We start from the raw sequence: 20,560 nt of genomic DNA, 5'->3' as shown, positions 1-20,560 counted from the left end.
GTGGGCAGGGGGGGTCTCCAAGAAATCAGCAGCAAAATCCTCCCTCGTTTCTCTCAGACATCGAGAGGAGCGCCGGCAAAGCGACTTAATTAAAAAATTACCGCTCCTCCACTCGGTCCCTGCCGACAGCCACAAACCCTCAAGCACGAAAATCTGAAATGGAGAGGGATGTGCAGCTGCTAATGGGAGATTAGGAGAAATCTTCCACTTTGGAAGCAATTAACGAGCCAGAAAAGTGTTTGCGTGTGTGAATTGGATGGCTGGGTCGTGCTCCCATCCTCCGCCTGGCTCTGCGGTGTGTCCCTGCCTGTGCCCGGTGCCCAAATTCCTGCCAGGCTGCCCCACATGGCATTCCCGTGGGGTACCAGCCCTGGCATCGCCACTCGACCGCTCCCGACAGCTCCTCCAGCGCCGGGAATCGGGGTCTGGCACAGATGTGCCCAGATGTGCAGCCGGGAGAACACCGCTGGGATTCGGGCTGGCTCCGACCCCTGATGGCATTTCCCCGAATTTCGGGAGCGGCTCTCGGCTCGGCGGGCGGCTGTTCCCACGGCAACGGAGCGTTTGTCCTGGCCCATCCAGGTACTTCATCCGCTCCAGCCAACGGCATTTTTAATAGAAGCATGGGTTTTCATAGAAGAATGGATTTTTGAGATGTACGTGCTTTAAATACCATGTTTTTAATTAAAAATGACACGGGAATGTAGAATATATAATTATATTTGCATGAGTAACACACTGTCTTAAATATATATATATATATATATATAAGCTGTAAAATATAATTACAAATTATCTTTGAGGAAAGTTGAGGGAAAAAAATACATTTCTTGTACATTTAAGCAGCACGGCTGCTGAAGGCTGGCTGCAGGGTTTGGGAGCCAGGCAGGGCTCCTGGGATGCCTCTGGCTCGGACAGAAATCCAGAGTATCCCAGCCTGTGCATCTGCAGAGAGGAGACAAATTCCACTTCTCCCAGGCTCACCTGCAGCTTTGACTTCTTGACAAAGTGGATTTTGGAGTGATGCTCAGCCCAGCAAAGGAGCAAACGGCATCACCTCCTGTTGCCAAAAGGATCATGGACTCACAGGATGGTTTGGGTGGGAAGGGACCTTAAAGCTCATCCAGTTTCAACCCTGACACCTTCCACTGTCCCAGGCTGCTCCAAGCCCCATCCAGCCTGGCCTTGGACACTCCCAGGGATCCAGGGGCAGCCCCAGCTGCTCTGGGCACCTGTGCCAGGGCCTGCCCACCTGTCGGAATCTGTGCTATTGATGATTCCGAGATTGTAGAAAGTCTCTGTCTTTCAGCCCCGGTGCCAAAGCAGAAGCCATAATTGGTCTGTGCTGTTTCAAGGTTGTTTATTCTGTTTATCTCTAACATGTTCTGCTGCCCTGCCGCAGCTCTGTCCTGCAGGGCAGCGTGTGGGGCTCTGCCCTCAGTGGGATGGTACAAACATTAAATACCACAAACTACCTGTGCTGGATTTACAATAACGTGCCAATATCTGTCACCTACGTCGGACAGTGTGTCCCCAGCCTGAACCAACAGAAAAATGCCAACACCACAGTGAAACATGGAGGGCATGAAGAAGGAGAAAAAGGACAAGGCACACCCAATTTCCTCCATCTTGTCCCCTTTGGACCCCTCATCTAGAATCCTAAAATTTTACTTTTGCACCTGTGCCACACTTAATTATTACTTATATCAAACCCTCAGAGCTTGTAATTCATCCGGTAAGATTGAAAACTCTTTTCCATGGGCAGAGATCACAGCCAGTGTCTCTGGGGGCTCTGTCCAGGGGGTTCCTGACCCCTGCCAGGGTCCCAGACCTGCCAGGGCAGCCAGAGGGAAACCCTGGATTCCCACACCCACCCTCCCAGCCAGGAATTCTTTCTTAATATCTAAACTAAATCCACCCTCCTTTAGTATAAAACCATTGCCCCTTGTCCTAATCCAGCTGACATCTCCTGCACCGTGCAGAGGCAGCCTAGCTCTCCTGGGCTATCCAGTGCTGGGAGGAGAATCCCACCCCCTGTGCCCCCTGGGCTCGCTCCTGCAGGAGCTGAGAGTCCCTGGAAATGGCAGACAGGGTTGGCAGTCCCAGGGAGAACATCCCTGCGTGAGGCACTACGAGCAGAGATGAGATCCTGACCTGGCATTTGAATAAGTGCACAACTGTACTGATGGATAATCTTAATGGCAGGAAGAACAATGAGGGCCCTGGGGGAGAAAACCTCTGGCAAAATGAGATTGAGAAGTCTGGGGTTGCCTAATTAGAGGCACAATTAGGAGAGCAAATAACAGAAGTAGTAAAAGTGAAGAACAAACAGAGGACTGATATCAGGATCTTGAGGATCAGGGCTGTAATTTTCTCCAATAAGCTATATATTTTTTTCTGTCTAATTTATTAACTTGCAAGCAAAGATAAAATTATCTGGACTGACATTGCTTGAACTAAAGACTGAAGGAGGACTGGGATGTGTTTGGGATGGAGCCCATTGGCTGAATGCTCTTTACAGGCTAATCAAGAATTATGTGTAAAGAAAAGGTTTGTGAAGACATAAAATAAAATTGAAATCAAAGCACACAAAGCTGCTCCTGCCAGAGAGCTGGGCCCAGGGAGGGGGCAGGGCAGCTGGAATTTGTGCCCACAAACACGTGTCTGTCCCCACTGTGTCCCTGCACTGCTCTCCCTGCTGCCTCCAGCATCCCACCAAGCTACACAGAGCAGGTTTGTGATCCTGAGACCCAGAACCCCCATCTGTCCCTCCCTGTCTGCAGCTCCTGGCATCCAGGTGGGCTTTGCCACTCTTGTTCCCAAAAACTTCCTGTAAAAGAAGTGATTCCCAGCCCCGGGGACAGCCTTGCCATGGCAGCTGTGACACACATCAATATTGAAGTTACATTTATTTCTCAGCTGCTAGTTTTTCCCCTAAGATAATTAAAGACCACGTTTGTTTATTTCTTAAAGTATAAACCCCCAGTTGTTTTCTTCCTCACTGTTTTGGATTTTTCTTGGTGTGTGTGATTTGCCAACCTGTGAGTAGCATTCTGTAATTAGCAATTAAAGGCCACATTTGGAGACTAAATATGAATTGTTATGACAAGACTCTTCACTTTGCCAAACAAATGTGTTGCTGATGTATGAAAAAACCCCATCACACAATGATGTGATCAGTGGGAAGCCAGTAGTGGAGAATATCCTCCTGGCTGGATACTGGGAAGGAATTCCTCCCTGTGAGGGTGGGGAGGCCCTGGCACAGCTGTGGCTGCCCTGGATCCCTGGCAGTGCCCAGTGCCAGGCTGGATGGGGCTTGGGGCACCCTGGGATAGAGGAAGGTGTCCCTGCCGTGGCAAGGGTTGGAATGAGATGGGTTTTAATGTCCCTTCCAACCCAAACCAGCTCTGGAATTCCATATCTGGAACTCACTTCCCACTGGATGTTTTCCATCTTTTTTTCTCAGATACAACTTATTTTGTTGTCATCTTGGTGGGAAGGAGCGCGGCTGGGACAGTTCCCAGCCCTCTGAGCCCTCACTTTGAGCTGGACCCGTGGGATTTCCCTTGGCCCCAAGGCCCCACGTTAAACCAGCCACGGCCACCCTCCCTGCAGTGTCCCTCCCCTCCCTGCAGCCAGCCACTGGCTGATGGAAATGCAGACCCTGAAGAGAAAGGAAGTGGAAAAAAAATGAAAGGAAGGTCTGGGAATGCTCCATGTGTTTATTTTGCTTGCACTACTCAATAAAACAGACTATTCATTTGTGGCTGCTTGCAGCAGCATCCTCCCCTCTGCAGTGACTTTCAAAGAAGCCCCAGCATGGCCAAGCCTCCTGTGGGACGTGGCCCTGGGGTGACCCTCCTTATTTTGTTCGGAAATAATTGAAATGTCTCTATGAGTTGCTATTACAGGGTCGAGAGCAGCAAGTGAGGAGCGAGAAAACAACTCAACAAATCTTGCCATGGCACTTGTGCTGGGCTCAGCTCCTTCCCAGGGTTCTAATTCCCCCCCGGATGAAAGGGAAGGGTTTGCCCTGGTGTGTGGAGCTCGTCCCCATGAGTGTGGCCAATCCCCCTGAGTGACAAACACACAATGGGCTGATTATCCCCTGGCTGAGGGATGTGGCAAAATCTCAGCATTTAAAATATAAATTAAAGGGGGGGGGGGGGGGGGTTGAGCCAACCAGGCGTGGGTGTTATTCACTAACGTGAGCTCCAGCTTTCCAGCAATGCAAGTGACAGCCAGTATTGAGTGGAAATTGATTATCTGTGTGAAGCAAGGATTAAAAATAGCAGCTTTGTGTCAAACCCCACGTATGTTTTGACTAAATCCTCGATAACAAGGAGAATGGATAAAAGATGGAGATTATACAGAGAACGCCAAAACCCAAAAAGCCTGGATTAGAGAAGAAAAGGATTTGAGTGGGTTGCTGCAATTAATGATTGTCAAGTGCCACCAGCTGGGACTGCTGTGGCTTCTTCTGGGGACGTCTTGTCCTTTGGTTTGCCAACCTGCCAGGGGCACTGCCAGCTCATTGTCCTGCTCCCCTGAGGCTCCTCCAGCTCAGGCAAAGGTCCAGGGGCTCGTGGCCAGTGTTTGACCCACCCAGACAATCAGTTTGAATGGCCAGAAACTCACCCCTTTAGTTAAACACGGGACATTCCCAAAAGGATGATGGTCTCAGGAAGGTTGTCCTCTCCTTGTTCCCCAGCAGAAGCTCTCAGAACACTCTGTGCTGGGAAACCACTGCAGTTTCACCACTTTTCTGTGGCAGTGTGCTTGGAAATACAATTTTTGCTGCTGCAGCTGTGCTCAGGGGCTGTCCCTGGGATGGTGTGGCTGTCCCAGCCCAGGCAGGAGCTGCAGAGCTCCAGATGACACCGTGTGCCCCTGCCCAGCCCCACACCGTGCCAGGCTCTGCCATTATCACATTTTATGGCACCCGCTGTGATCACTGTGCCCATCCAAAACCACACAACACACAATTCCTGCTCCCACAGGAGGAAATATTCCACCAGACAGGGCAGCACTTACAAACCAAATCATTTTATTGAGTTTCTGCTCCTATAGCATGTGGCACATAAAGAGAATTAAGACACAAGGTGTGATGAGGAATGATGTATTTACCCTTCACTGAACAAAGGATTCATCTCACCCAGGAGCAATGCAAACACCCCTCTGTGCCAGCCCTGATGTGCAGCCAGGGGTGACGTGGTGGCATTTGGGAAAATGGAAACTGAAGCTGACCTGAGGATTGTGGCTGATGAACACAGTCCTGATAACCTGAGGGGAGGAGAGCCGGCTGCCTCGCTCGCAAACTCTACCTCCAAACCAAAATATCTGCTTTTGCCTAATTTAATTAGGGTGGAATAAACAGCACTAACACACTTCTTAACTCAGAGAAAAATCCTGGATGAGAAAGTGTCCAAAATCCACAGCTGGCTGATAAAGATCAGCTGATTTAGCTGTAAAGCCAGAGCTTGGGATATTCTAACTTCATTCTTGGCATCTGCAGCCAAGGAACCAGCAGTGATTCAGGATTTTTTTTTTTTTTTTTCCCAGAACTTGACCTTCTTTCAGGGCTTGGGCTGAGAAACTTTATTCTTTAAGAAAGTGCTGACAGTCATTAGAAAAAAGTTTGGAAGCTTTTTTCAGTATCAGTCATGTTTCTGTATTTCCCTTTGCCTCTTGGGTCACCCTTTTATTACTTGGATGAGACAAGAAATAGAGACCCAGTGGTCATGCAGGGCTGTCACCCATTTCTGTAACATTTCCCCCTTTTTTTTCTGAATCCCACCTGTGGCCACGCCGTTCCCTCTGCTCCAGATAAGGTGGGGATGTCCTGGGGGATGAGCAGCAGCTACAAAGGGGGGTGAAGGAACTGTTCATGCAAATAGCTCTGGGGAGATTTCAGATACAGGGGAAAAAACCCAGGGTTCCCCTCCTGAGGAATCAACAGCATTTTTATAATATATGACAAAAGGAATTATGGGGTACACACTGCACAAACTTCTAAGAGCTCATGGACACCTCTACATGAACAGGAAACCCAGGGACGCTCTGCAGGGCTGGGGCTGACCACGAGGATGGAGCTGGTGGTGGCTTGGAAGAGTCTCTTCCATCTTCTGCCACGGCTTTCCAGTGGCCACTGTCCCCTATCCCGGCCACCTCTGCTCTCTGCAGACACCTCCTCGCCCCTTTCCAGCCTTTGCACACACTAAAAACTATTTTACACGTTATTTTACAGACCAAACTCCCAGCACATGTCTCAGTCCACCCTCTCCCTCTGGAAACAGATCCGTACAGCAAAAGCCACAAAAATAACATCACCTTGGGAGACATATTAGACAAAAACATATTTGACCACAAAACGGGTTTCTACCTTTACTTACGCAGGAACAACTAGACCAGAAAGTCCCGCTGCTGCCACCGCCCCTCAGCAACCACTGAGACTGAAGGCCAAGTGCAAAAATTACTTGGTTTAGTCCCATTTTGCTGTCCCTGCTCCGGATCATGGTGTGGGGGGTGGTTTGGGGGAGGGACAGGAGCCCTGGCTGTCGAAGCTCGCTGCCCGGCCGTGCCACTGGGGGACAGAGGAGAAATCAAGTGAATCAAATGGGAGAGATTGTCTGGGATCATTCCCAATCCTGCATTGTGTTGTCCATCTCCTCTTCCTCAGTAATCCCATCCCATCCCATCCCATCCCATCCCATCCCATCCCATCCCATCCCATCCCATCCCATCCCATCCCATCCCATCCCATCCCATCCCATCCCATCTCATCCCATTATCCCATCTCATCCCATCATCCCATCCCATTATCCCATCCCATCCCATCCCTGCCCTGCTCTGCTCTCATCTTCTCTACAAGTTCCAATTTCTGCAGCGGCCGTGTTTAACCACTCAGGAGGAATTGCTGAACAATTTACTTTATTGCTTTGTAAATCAATTCCCAATTGTGAGGATTCCTCACCCAAAAAGAAAAAAAAAAAAAGGAAAATAAACAGTGTCTGTGTGTGCTGTGAAGACAAAATGCTCTCAGTTCTTCCCTGCTTTATTGCTGTTGTCTTTTTGGTTTAAAAATACTGTCTAAGCTCAGAAGCACTTGAGTCTTTCCAGTCTGGTGATTTTACTCCACAGCAGCTCTGTCCAGAGCACCAGAGACATTTCTCAAAGGGAAAATCAGATCAGAGACTCAGTGGATGGAGCAAACATTTTTTTCTTTGCCATACTTAGGGTATCATAAATTATTTGTCATCTGCCTTGGGGGCTATTATCATAATTCAAACCCATTATTCCTGAAGCTTTTGAGCACTTGCCCATCTCACCATCTTGCTATATTAAATTCCAGTGACAAATGATAGACATCTCCCAGACACAACGGGAGGCAGGATTTCCACTGCCTGGATCAATTCCCTGCCCTCCCACATCAGCAGAAACTCTTTGCTGCCTGATATTAATGTTTAAGCATGTATGAATTTCATTTCTCTGGGTAAAACTCACTTGGGGAGCCAGAACTCGCCCTTGCCTTGGCAAAACCAACTTAAATGAAAACAAGAGAACAGCAGCCTGGTGCTCACAGGGAGGCTGAGCAGGGCAAGCAGCTCCTTGCAGATGCTCCATGGATTTGGAGTAGTCAAAAATTTGGCCAGTTTGGCCAATTTCTTTCCCCAACAAAACCAGTCAGTGTAAAGTAACTCACTGCACAGGTTTGCTTTGAGCTGCCTCTATTTCGTCAGGGCTGAGCAGAAATTAATGAATGAAGATGAGAAGCTTGTCCTACCTAACAGCTGCCTTAAGGTAAGGAAACACTTTCCTCTGTGTTTCTCATGTGAAAAAAAATGTCTAAAATCCCTGAGGAATTGATAATACAGGTACAACTTCCTCATGAGAATTTCCAGTGAGCAGATTGCAGAAATTACAACAGAAATGGGCTTTTGGCAGAGCCTTCCCCATGCTCTTTGCCTTGTGCTGCCTGCATGACAAGGACAATGTTGCTACTCCAAAAATGTGATAAAAACTCCTCCAAGGACAGGTCCAAATGAGCAGAGAGGAACCTGGAGATATTTCTTCATTCAATTAGAAAAAGTGAGCCATGCATTGTGTAGTCAACAGTCAGAAACCGGGACCAGTTCAATAAAAATCAAACAGGCCCCAAAGTCTGGAAGACTTTAAAAACAAATTATTATTCTTCGTTATGGGCATGACTTGGCTCTCAGGAGAGTTACCAGTTTTAATCTGGAGCAATGTTTTAAACAAATAAATGTTGAACATCAGAGGCACTTGACCCGTTTTTCATCATGCTGATGACGTGACTCCATCATTCCAGGGTTTGTCTTTCACAGATCACAGGGAAAATCCCCATTTTCAGAAGTTCCCTTCAAATCCTGGAAGAACGAGCTGTAATTTTATGTTTCCCTTCGTGCACGCCCCCCTGAACCTGGCTGATGGGTGGAGGAATGCAGAAGGAACACGGGTGGGGTGGCTGAAGGACGCGGGGAGGGAGCAGCTGCCAGCGGGGCCTCGGGGCTGAACACTGGGAACAGCTTGTGCTGAAGGGAAGAATTTATTGTCAGAATCACCCCACAAAGAGGGATTCTCCCTTTCTGCTCAGAAACTCGCCTTCTGAACATCTGTGTGAGGAGGATAGCGCTTAAAAGCCCGTAATTAATGATTCATTTGCACATGTTCTCCATGTTCCCTCTTTAATGATGATGGTCATTAGAGAAATGCAGTCATTATGGTTTGTTATTCACTGTTGATAAATATGGAGCAACCAAAGACATGATGTGCATCCAAAGTGTTTCCCTTTTCACTGGAGCCTTTTCCAGCAGTGAAAGCGAAGAGGGAGTGGCACCAGAGCATGGAGGAAGAGCCAAGTTGCTTTTGGCACAGAAGTGAGGGGTTGGGCCATGCTAGCCCAGCACTGTGGCTGCTGGGACAGGCTGGAGCTGCCCAGGTCCTCATGAAGGACAAAGAATCATGGCCCAGCACTGGAGGAGGCTGTTGGTCCAACACCATGGACACAGCCATCCATCCATCCATCCATCCATCCATCCATCCATCCATCCATCCATCCATCCATCCATCCATCCATCCCTGCTGTGCCAGGGTAAGGGGGTCAGGGCTGGGCCATCCTCTTGGAGCAGCACAGCTCTGGTGACATTCTCCTGGTAAATTCACCAGAAATGACTCTGAGCTGTAGTCAAAATATGGTAGGATATCCTTCTCCTGGCCAAAGCTTTTCCAAGGCACACCAGGCAGGCTGTTGATCAGCAAAGAAATTCCATATTCCCACACTTTTCTCACCCCTGAAGGGTGGGGAGGAGGGTGGGACCCCAACCACAGCGAGCGCGGGGAGGTGACAGTGCCTGGAGCAGCTCTGTGTCCCCACACACACTGCTCCAGTCACCGTCCCTGCATTTAGACATCAAAGGGACAATTCAATGCCGGCTCCCTCGCCTTGGTTTGAGGTCAAGCACTCAATCAGGGAAGATTTGGATGGAGCCAGAGGCTGTTACTGATGGTCAGAGCACACAGAGACCATCACGAGGATCAAGCGGGAAGCAAATGTTCCCTTTGCTGCTGCCCAGCACAAACACGCTCAGGGATGAAGATGAAGAGGAAGAAGAAGACAAAAGAGGAAGATGGAAATGATAGCTCAGGATGGCACCTGAGTTCACCCCCACAGAGGTGAGGAAGGCAGGAAGGGTCAGCAGTTCTCCCCCAGCATCCTCAGGGCAGAGGGACAGACAGCAGCCCACAGAGCCTGGAAGGATGGAGCAGCTGCACAGGGACCCAGAGCTGGGATTACAGGACCAAACCCCCAAATCTCTTTTCAAAGGTACCCAAACACAACATGGAAAAGATGATACAATGCCTTGTAACCAACAAATACCATTCCCCATTAATTTCTCTCCAGGAGCCTGTGCCTTTTCTGTTTGGTTTTTCTTTTAGGCTGCACTGGGGATTTGCAGACAGCAGCGCTAAAACCTAAAAGGGCAAATAAACACAGAGACCATTTGCCTGCTGGCTCTGTGCACCAGTTTGTGGCAGAAATACCAGAACAGATGATCAGAGGGTTTTGTTTCTTTCCTTTTAAGCAGAGCTCCTGACCTATGTGTTGAGGGGTGAAATGATTCACTCAGTTTTTTTCCAGAGTCTTGGGGGCTCAGCCATGGCTTTCAAAGTACATTTTAGAAGGTGAGTCATTTTCCATGTCTTCCTTGAATTCTCTGTTTCATTATAACAATAATGCCTTTTTTAACTTTTTTCTTAGTGATTTTCAAAAACTTTACAGGAGTTTTTCTTTCAAAACCCCACCTACATCTGAAAACTAGTGCAGAGAGCCATAAAAATTGCAACCTGAAGAAGGAACTCCTGCCCTTGGATCAGCCATGGCAGCTGGTGTCACACTGTGAGGTGCTACAGACACCAAGAGATCAAATGAGAGATCAATTCCATTTCTGCTGAAACCTTGTGGCTGCTGGTCCCAGCTCCCCGTGGCAGTGGGAGGTGACACACGGAGCCTGTCCAGACGTGGCTCCTGCCCAGGGCCAGCAGGGGAGGGGGAACAAAGTCCTGGTGCTGCTCAGCACCCAAAGGCAGAGCTAGCACTGCACACAAAGTGTTTAATTCTGCTCTGACTCCCCCCAGCCCTGCACAGCTGAACCCTGTGCTGATTCAAGGTGAGATCACAGATCACCTCACACAAGGGAGGGTGAATTTTCAGGTGTCCATTGTCTGATATATCCGTGTCCTAAGCTAAAATATCAGCTGCCAGGTTTTCCTTTGTGTGTAACTGACCTGGGCTGGGACAGAGGGCACTGAGCACAAACTGACTTCTTAATCATGCAATGGTTTGGGTTGGGAAGGAACTTAAAGATCATCCAGTTCCAAACCCCTGCCATGGGCAGGGACATCTTCTACTATCCCAGGTTGCCCCAAGCCCTGTCCATCCTGGTCTTGGGTGCTCCCAGGAATGGGGCAGCCACAGCCAGGGTTTCCCTACCCCTCCTTGTTGGAATAAAGAGCAGATTTCAAAGAAAGACAAGGTTTATACACTAATTCACACTACTGTGGAGTCTCAGCAAGCCCAGTGTCTGCCTTCCAGCACAGCTCAGCACTCAACTTGAAGGGGAAGATGAGATGCTTTTTGTTAAGTATTTATTCTGTGTCTTTGAGGGAAAATACCTCCTCAGCCCCAGACACAGTGGGAGGCTTTATTGCCTTTATTATCATATCACTGGCCTCACGTGCTGGTGCTTTGTTCTCATACTTGAAGTGTCAAAGGCGTGTGTGCCCTTTTCCACATGTCTGTCCTCCAGAAATTATGACCTAAATCAGGCAAAGCCAAAGAGCTCCACAGAAGCATGAGAAATTGGAGTGCAAGGGGGGAGAAAATGTCAGAGATGGTCGAAATGGTACCCAGGCATTTCAGCCCTATTTTATCCTCTGGGGCTGCATCAGTCAATCTCTTTCTCTGGAGATGCTTAGAGCAATTACATTTGTTCTATTTATTCTCCCTCAAAGGCTTGGAGATGAGTCAACAGAAAAATCTTTTAGGATGAAAAATTGAAACTTGAAATAGGCAATATCCCTGGACAATTTGTTCTGCAATCAGAGCAGCATTCTATTTCCTTACTGCTCTCAATCTCTAATTTAAGAAGGAAAAGAAAAAAAATAAAAAGAAAAGAAAAAACCCAAAATGTAACAGTCACATCTGTAAATACAGTTCTTCTCAGTCTTGCTTGCAAGCTCAAGGAGCTATTTCAAGGCTATACAGAAGTGCTTGTTTTCTAGAGTTCATTTCTGGTGAGAAAATTCCCTCAGCTCTGCTCAGAAAATCCCAGGCGAGAGCAGGAGCTCTCTGAAAGCCTGGAGCCAGCCCAGTCCCACCCAGCACAGGCACTGGAAGGGAAGGACAACCCCACACACCTCTTTGAAGGATTTCTTCACCTCCACCAGCGGGTGCCAGTGGGCGATGGGCTTGCGGGGGTAGGCCAGCATCTCATTCCAGTGGTCTCTGCCCAGCCCCTCGGCATTGACCCCCACACGGCAAACCCCGATGATCTCGTTGTGGCCCACCCTGAGGAATGGCAGAGAAACAGCACCATTACCATTCATGCACCCGTGCACCCATCCATCCATCCATCATCCATCCATCCATCCATCATCCATCCATCCATCATCCATCCATCATCCATCCATCCATCATCCATCCATCATCCATCATCCATCATCCATCCATCCATCATCCATCCATTATCCATCATCCACCATCCATCCATCATCCATCCATCCATCCATCCATCCATCCATCCATCCATCCATCATCCATCCATCCATCCATCATCCATCATCCATCCATCCATCATCCATGCATCCATCCATCATCCACCATCCATCCATCATCCATCCATCCATCCATCCATCCATCCATCCATCCATCCATCCATCATCCATCCATCATCCATCCATCCATCATCCATCCATCCATCCATCCATCCATCCATCCATCCATCCATCCATCCATCCATCCATCCCTCCCCCTGGCTGCCCACACTGGCCAGGCACAGCCTGGTCCCCACTGCTGGGGTCTGGTGTCTGCCCCAGCACTGCCATCACCACGGGTAATTACAGCAGCTTTTAAATGATTTCTGCAGGTCAGTCCGACACAGAGGTGTGAGTAGTGCTCTACAGCAGGAGTAACCCCAGCTTCAGTAATGCATAATTCATACACCCAGTGCTGCTCGGACTGACATTATTTGCTTTCTAAAATGTGCTGCAGGACAAGTAAATAACCAAGGGGAACATGGCACTTGCTCAAGGAAATGCCATGAAGCAAGGATCAGCCTTGCCAAACTTGTTATTTTTCCATAGCCATAAATATCAATGTCACTGTAGCAATATATCACCAGAGACAGGTGGATAGCTGAGCTCTGCCATCGAGACTATGGAAAGCACTGTGGAAAATTGCATTTGAGCTGGAAAATCTGCACCCAATGGGATGTTCTCCCCTCCAGATCTCCAGAGCCTCCCACCTACCGATCATAATCCATGACAGAGATAAGGAGGCTGACTTGATCCATGTTCTCGGGGGGAATGTCAAAGATTATTGCTTCATTGTAGGTGGGATTAAGTGTGTTTTTCTTTATGGTGGTTTTCTTCTTTTTCAGTCTTCGCCCGTCACAGAGCAAAGACACTTTGACATATGGATCTAGGGAGGAAGAGATAGAAGACCTTTTGTTGATGAGATGTGTTTTGTTACCTTTGCAATATAGAAACAGCTTTATCAGAGGATGGGCTGTGAGTTTCCATGAGCCAGAGGTGCTCTTCAAATGGACTTTTAGAAAAAAGTTATTTGCAGACCAGTAAAATCCTCCATCTCTCATACTGGTGTGGGTGGTGACCTGTGCTTCAGGCACCAGAGAACCAGCACTGCATGATTATTATTGCAGAAAGGCTGAGCTGGCTTCACCTGAAGTCTCAATTCTCAGACTTTTCATATGGCATTAAGCTCCAGCTGAGCAGAAACATTTTCTGCAAAGGTCTCTTTTGTTACTGCTTTTCGTACAATGAAATTCAAATACTCTGAAGTTGGCGTCTGGAAAAAAACCTGGGTTTTATGATGAAAGCCAGAATTTGTGCATGCTAAATTTGCAAGTCAGCTCTTTGAAACTGCAAATGCAGTTTTTAGGTGGCTGTGATCTTCAGGTTTGACTACTGGCCACTGTACAGGGGAATGCACATTGCAGTGGGATTTATCCAGGTGGGCCATGATCCTTTCCTGATCTTGGGGTGAAAGAGTTGGTTCTGGCTGTAAAGGGTTCCAAGAAAGCTCTGGCCCTGCAAACCCTCCAGTGGGATGAGAAATAAGCCCCAGATTTTCTACTTTAAAAAATTTTGTTTGCACTTAAAACACAGACAAAGCTTTCTTAGGTATTTCTGTGATGGTTCACCCACCGTCTCCTGAGGGTACAGTGAGGGAAGAGGGGAAATGTGGATGCAAGGGGGTCCTCCTCAGCCACCAAACACCCACCTGAGTAACCAGTGATGTCCATAGCTTTGAGATTCCTGCATTTAATGACTGTTAAGGTGAGGCGACCTGCAGTTGGCAAATAACAAAGGGAAAACATGATCTCGCCCAGGTCCACGCTTTCCTTCAATAAAGCAGAGAACAGTTTTATTGGAAAAGTGCAGAACCAGCCAGGTGCCTCCTCCTCCACCCCAGCATTTCCTCTGCTCTGCCACTTGTAGCAAAGGGTACACTACTTTATTTGAGTGCACCCCACCACAATTTGGCTGAAAATAAATACAGGGAATGGGAAAAATAGGTTACACCTTCACATCTTAGTTAAGAACAATCTTCCTCTGCCTCAGTGGAGTCTGTGCTTCCTATTGCAACCTCCCAGCTACGCACAGCTAATGCACAGCAGATGCACTCCTGCTCCACTGCTCGCACAGAGGAGATGGGGTATCTCACACCAAATCAATGCAGTGAGGAAATCAAATTAGTATCAAGTCTTGTTTGAGTGTACTGTACATGCCTCTGGTGCCTGGTTCCTCCAGGAATGTGACAAACACAGTGAGGTGACGGAAAGATGAGCTCCTGACATGCAGTGATGCTGTGCTCTCTACCTGTGCACTGCAAAAATCTCAGAAACTTTCTGTGACAGCCAGTGCCATCAGTTCATAACATCACAGGCTGGTTTGGGTTGGAAGAGACCTTGAATATATTCTAGTTTCAACCCCCTGCCATGGGCAGGGATGAATTCAGTAATAAAGGTTTATGACAGTGCCCAACATTTCTGCATAAAATTAAAATGTCTTTGAGTAACTCAGTGGCTTTCTCTGAGCATGAGTTTTTGGGCAGTTACCAACTGGGGGTAAAACTTTGAGCCAGAAGACAGTTAAGAAGGGCTCATTGAGCTTTTGGTTTGTGATGTGCCAACATTTGGACCACCCAGCACTTTGAGGTGCCCTCAAGGAGCGGGCACAGCGTGGGGCTCTGTGTTTGTGAGTATAAATGGGGAATTAACCAGCAGATGGCACTCAGAAATGTCTGGTACTTTAGGATTACACAGAGGCCAACACAATTTACTCTTTTAGTGCCCCATCAAATAACTTTTATCCATAGCTCTTAGCACTTCTTGTACCTGCAGCTTCATCGACTACACCTCCTAAAAGCCCTTTCCATCACTGCCTTGCCCATGGGACATCAGGGGAAAATAAACAAACCAAATGTCTGATTTAAACTAGAAAGCATCATCATCCAAAGTCAGCAGAAAGATTTCCAAACACCTTCTAAAAATGGATTTTTAAAAAAATTCTTATTTTCTACATACAGATCCCACATCTGTACAGCAAACAACCCGTTTATTTTCGGAAACAGTGCATTTCATTCCTTTCAATGTGATCTAATGATCTGCTGAAGAGAAATTGTGGCTGTTAGGAGTAGAGTGATGGAACTAGAAAGACAAGTAAATGCACTTAAAGCTTTGCTAAGTGTTAGGAGAATAGATCTTGTTGATGGATGAGGTTTTTGCCAAATTATTTCCTGCTCATTCTCAGGTAAGGCAAAGATTGAATTTTTATTCCACTTAGATGTGCAGAATACTAATGAATATTATATAAAATTTTGATTGGGTCTATTCTTTCATGCATTCTTTGTTCTTAGTCAGTGTGGGATGGATGAGGGCAGGAAACCTTGGACAGATGTCAGAAGAGAGCAGCCCTGTGTGAGATGAGGGTGAGAGCACCCTCTGGACACTATCTCATCTTCTGTTCCTCTCCTTGCACTGAGAGCACCCGTTCAGGGTATAAAATGAACATAAATTATTCTTTGACCTCATTGTATCAGGTCAAAGATTTTTCTTTGCAACCGTAAATACAAGAGAGCAAAGCGTGTCCTGTGGGTACATTATTTTCTTGCAGATTATAGACATTGGGACATTTCCAAAATTCATATCAGTACCTTTTAGGAAATAATGGAAGCTCTGAATCAATAGACTTGAAACCAGAGATGTTTCCCTGATTCACAAGCTGTACAGTCATTAATTAAGTAGCTGAGTGCTGGCTACTTGACCAGATCAGTTCTTAAGAGTGTTCTACCCTCCTACCCACATCATTGATCTCATGCATTATTAGGCACCCAGAGCTTTCTTGGGGTTTTATGCAAACTGTATTTACCCTTCTCAATTTTGATTAAAGAGAAATGTCCTTGGGTGTCCAGCTACAGCTGGCTGAGATGTTCCAGGAGCAGGACATTCCTTAAGAATGGCATGGAGAGGACAAGGGGATGGAGCTCTGCTGGATTTCTGCTCAACACATCTTGGTCATGGGGCTGGCTCTGCTCCCCTCACACCTTCTCTGGAGGCTTTTCCCTCAACAACCCTTCTGCTGGTGTATCTCCACCTGCTTTTGTGGAGTTTTCCCCCATTAAATGAGATTATTTAGCCAGGAAAGCATCCACTGTTGCTTGCAGAACCAACAGGCAGGTTCCTCCAGGAGGCATCAGCTCATCAGGAGCACTTTGCTCCCCTTCTAGCAGCCCCTGTAGGGGTGAAGGATGTGCCTGGTGCCTGCTTGCCTCTCTGCCAGAATTTCTGCTTTCATTACCATCCATCAATCACACAGCCGTGGCTATTTGCAGGTTGGAAGCCAAGAGCTGTGAGCACCCTGCTAACTCAAACTGTTGCTTTCCTCATGGTTGATCCTCTGCCTCCTTCCCACAGCCCTCCCAGGCAAGATGCTCAAAAGGCAGCACAGCAGCAGCTCCCAGCACGCTCCCAGCGCTGCCCCAGGGTGCCTGGCAGGCACCACCTCCAGCCTGGCAGTGCCAAAGCTCTCTGTGCCCTCCAGGACAGCTCCAGCCCCTGAGCCACCTTCCAGGGTGGGGTGCTGCATGTCCCCTGGGTGCCCTGGGACCCCGCTGGGCACAGCAGCACAGGACACGGGGCTGTGCACACCTGCTGGGCTTCACAGAGCTGTCAGAGAGCTCTGAACACCCTGCAGCAGGAGAAGAGCACTGGAGGAACTCACCGAGAGGTTCAACTGGTGGGCAGCACAGTGCTGAGAGAAAAGCACCAGAGTTACAAAGCAAATGTCTTGTGGCAGTGCTGGCCACAGTAAATATTTATGTTTGACAGTTCCCTCCTCAGCACAGACAGCAGGGGAGCAAAGGTATGAGATGAGCTATGAGGGAAGCTGCAGGACAGATTTTTGCAAGTTGTGGCGTTCTGCCAGTCACCAGGAAAGATGTGACAGGGCCCACGCTTCCAGCCACAGGGGCGGGGATGTCTCATCTTTCAGTCTCAGGAATAACAATGTGAAATGACAATGGCAATGGCTGATTTAGCGTCCAGCTGCAGAGCAGTTCAATCATTCATTCGCCCTGAGGACCAGCCAGATCCTCCTGGGAGGGCACTGGAGGAGCAGACAGCTATTATGGAGAGGTTAATGTCACTGCTCTGCGCTCAGTGATCAATGTGAGCACTTGGCTTCTCCTGCCATCTCTGTGACACAGAAAAGGCTGGGACTTTTCCTCTCTGAGGCTTGGTTTCTCTTCCAGAGGAAATTCAACAGAACTATCAAAAGACCCAAATCCAGCTCTGGAAGAGTTGCCAGCAGCACGTCCAGCATCTCTCAGAACCGAGGGGCTGGTACTGGCCCCATAGAGCTCTTCCTTACTGTGATCATCTGGTGCCTTGAGTTTTAACTTTTCTATTTTTCAGATCCTGGACTGCATTGGTGTATAATTCTGAACTCCATGTAGAGTGTTAGTAAGTTCTCTTCACATTTTTGTCAGACAAAACAATCCTCCAAGGCCTGAGAACCAAGGTCAGCCTCTGCCTCAGGCCCCAGAGTATAAACAAAAGTGAATCAGGGGGCAGAAGCGAACCAGGGAAATATGACTTCCTTACCTGGAGCTATAATTGGACAATTAACCCCTAATATGCAAATAGACCAAGTTCTAATCTGTCTGAGAAACTCATGACCATTGTCCCCCTTGGGAGCAGTCTCTGCAAGGCTTTTGACTGCCCATGTTGCATCTACTGAAGGCCTTTAATAAATACTCACTTTATTCTCTTAACTCTGTCTAACCTCCGTTCTAGGTAGCCACTCCAAGGCATCACATGTGCACATGGCAGAGAACTGGGCCACGGCTGCGGGTCCCAGGGGCTAACAGGAGGCGAGGAACCCATCAGCTGGGAGCCATGAAGGATTTATCCCTGTGGAGAACCCCCACCCTGCCCAGCAGGTACTCACCGTCGTGGCGTACTGAATGTCCCTCCAGATGGAAGTCTCCCGGGAGAGGTCCGAGTCCTCAAACAGGTTGTCCAAGATAACTTCTCCAATCATGTCGTGCCTGGAGAACCTGTCGAAGTCAAAGACGCTCAGGTGGAGCTTCCTGCTCGCCAGCTCCTCGTGGGGCACGGGGAAGTGGAAGGACTCGTCGAAGGTGGGGTTCAGAGTCTTCCTGTGCACTCGCGTCTGGAACTTGCGCTTGCGGTCGGGCAGGAGGTAGATCTTCACGTAGGGATCCGAGCTGCCGCAGAAGTCTTTGGCTGGCAAGTCAAAAGCCCTGAGAATTCGGACAGTCAGCGTCTCATTCTCGTAGTCGTACTTGAGAGTGAAGTTGATTTTCCCACAGGTTTTCTCTGCCTCCTTCTTGGGGTCCTCGGTGTCCACGGTCTTTTGTTTGTAGAGCTCGGGCTTGATGCGGCCGATGCTGGTGGGCTGCTCGGCCTCGGCCGGCGGCTCCAGGCCGTAGTCCATGCTGGACACGTGCATCTGCCGGGGCAGGTGCCTCTTGAAGGAGATGTGCCTGCAGGAGGGACACACCAACAGCTCTGTGGGTTTCCAAGGACATGGCTCTCCTTTTTCAGCCCTGGACTCAAAAACCGGCACAGATCGAGCTCTGTGGGTGCTCCCGAGCTCTGCACTGAAACCGGGTGTGTTATGGAGGTGAACAGAGGGGAGCACCTCCGAACATCTGCAAGGATCCAATCCGGCAAATTTCTTAAATTCCAGAGCATTTGCCACAGGTTGTGTTTTCTCACCTGTGGCACAACTCACAGCCCACAGCTGAACAGATGGGCCCCAACAACTCCTCACCCAAACCACAGACAGCACCACGTGGAGACTTTCCCCACCCTCAGTCCTTACGCTTCCAAGATACTGGCACTCAGCTCTCTCAGACAAAAAAAAAACCTTTTTTTTGCTTTTTTCTTTTGGTGACAGAACCACAACCAGTTCAGAATCTGAGGCTTTATTCAAAGAACCACAGAATTATTTGGGTTCAGAGTGTTTTAAAGTTCATCTCCGTGCATCCCCTGCCACAGACAGGGACACCTTCCCCTAGATCAGTTTGCTTCAAGCCCTGTCCAGCCTGGCTTTGCTGGGTATTGCTGCTTCCAGACTTTTCCAACAGCCTCATCAGACACTGATAGATAATTGTTGACAGGGAGGGAGTCACAGCCTTGTCAGGAAGAGTCTCTTGCCTTGAGCTCTCCTCCAGTACAAGCTGGAAGCAAAGCTTTATCTGAACAAAGCATAAAAGCCTTCTGTGGACTGAGGGCATTATTTCAGATTATCTGGTATTTACAAGAGCAGTGTATAGAGTTATTTAACCAAACTAGAAACTCTACAGACAGAGCATTAGCCTTCAGTGATACATGGTGCTTGGAGACCTTGGCAGGTTCCTCAGAGGTATTTTGCACAGGGTTAGGCTGGGCTGTGAATCAGAGGAACCTGCCAAAGAGAAAGTGTGTTTGAAACCTACCCACGTACAGCTAAGTCCCACTTTGTTTATCCTAATTCAGACTGGCTGAGGGTTTTTTCCTTCTCTGTTGGAAAGGTGTAATAAAAGCAGAAGGAGCGTGTGCACGCAGAGAGGGAATCAGCTGCCCAAAAAGCAGTGTGAATAAATAAAAGAGTGTGGCTCACAAATGCAGGTGGCACCGTGCTGATCTAACTCAGCTCCTTCAAACAGGGGGCAGCCATCAGTGCCTCACTAATCCTGCAAAAGTGCAGCCAATTTTCTGAGCAGTGCCTGATTTCCCTGCCACACTCCTGTGCACATCCCAGGCACGGCCAGCCAGGCAAACAGAAGTGCTGGGGCACAGCCAGGACCCTGTGATCCCTCTTTCCTGTCCCTGTTTCACCTCCTTCTGTGTCAAGGAGAGATGTTGCATTTCACAGAATGGTTTGTGTTGGAAAGGAGCCTCAAAGATCACCTCATTCCACCCCCTGCCATGGCCAGGGGCACCTTCCACTATCCCAGGTTTGCTCCAGCCTGGCCTTGGATATTTCCAGGGATGGGGTGTTACATTGAGCCTCGGACATGCCTTTTCCCCATTCCCTGGGACACTTGTGACTCTGATCAGATAACCCTGGACCCTCCTTCCTGCCCTGACAGGGTTGGTGGAGAGCCAAGGAGCCCTCCCTGTCCAAAGCCTCGATAAACCCCTGACATTTCCTGTTCCTTCTCTTTTGCCCCACTCTCCCCATGGACATCACAGAATAAAGAGAGCTGCACCATCATATATTGGGGTAA

The 20,560-nt window shown here is 48.4% G+C and overlaps 1 protein-coding gene across 1 annotated transcript in view; it reads right to left on the bottom strand.

The window, feature by feature from the left end:
* Positions 1-5,030: 5,030 nt before the first annotated feature.
* Positions 5,031-20,560, bottom strand: part of SYT6 (synaptotagmin 6) — a 36,786-nt gene continuing 21,256 nt past the window's right edge. The window contains exons 3-7 of the mRNA XM_030291908.4: positions 18,271-18,829; positions 14,042-14,162; positions 13,048-13,219; positions 11,938-12,088; positions 5,031-6,583 (exon numbers count right to left, since the gene is read on the bottom strand). Of these exons, the coding sequence (XP_030147768.1) occupies positions 6,512-6,583; positions 11,938-12,088; positions 13,048-13,219; positions 14,042-14,162; positions 18,271-18,829 (1,075 nt within the window). The 3' untranslated portion in view covers positions 5,031-6,511. The remainder of the gene's footprint in view (positions 6,584-11,937; positions 12,089-13,047; positions 13,220-14,041; positions 14,163-18,270; positions 18,830-20,560) is intronic.

The sequence above is a fragment of the Taeniopygia guttata genome, chromosome 26 (assembly GCF_048771995.1).
Source record: "Taeniopygia guttata chromosome 26, bTaeGut7.mat, whole genome shotgun sequence".
Taxonomy (NCBI): Eukaryota; Metazoa; Chordata; class Aves; order Passeriformes; family Estrildidae; genus Taeniopygia; species Taeniopygia guttata.
Note: the sequence above shows the minus strand (reverse complement) of the source record. Positions and strands in the feature narration are given on the sequence as shown.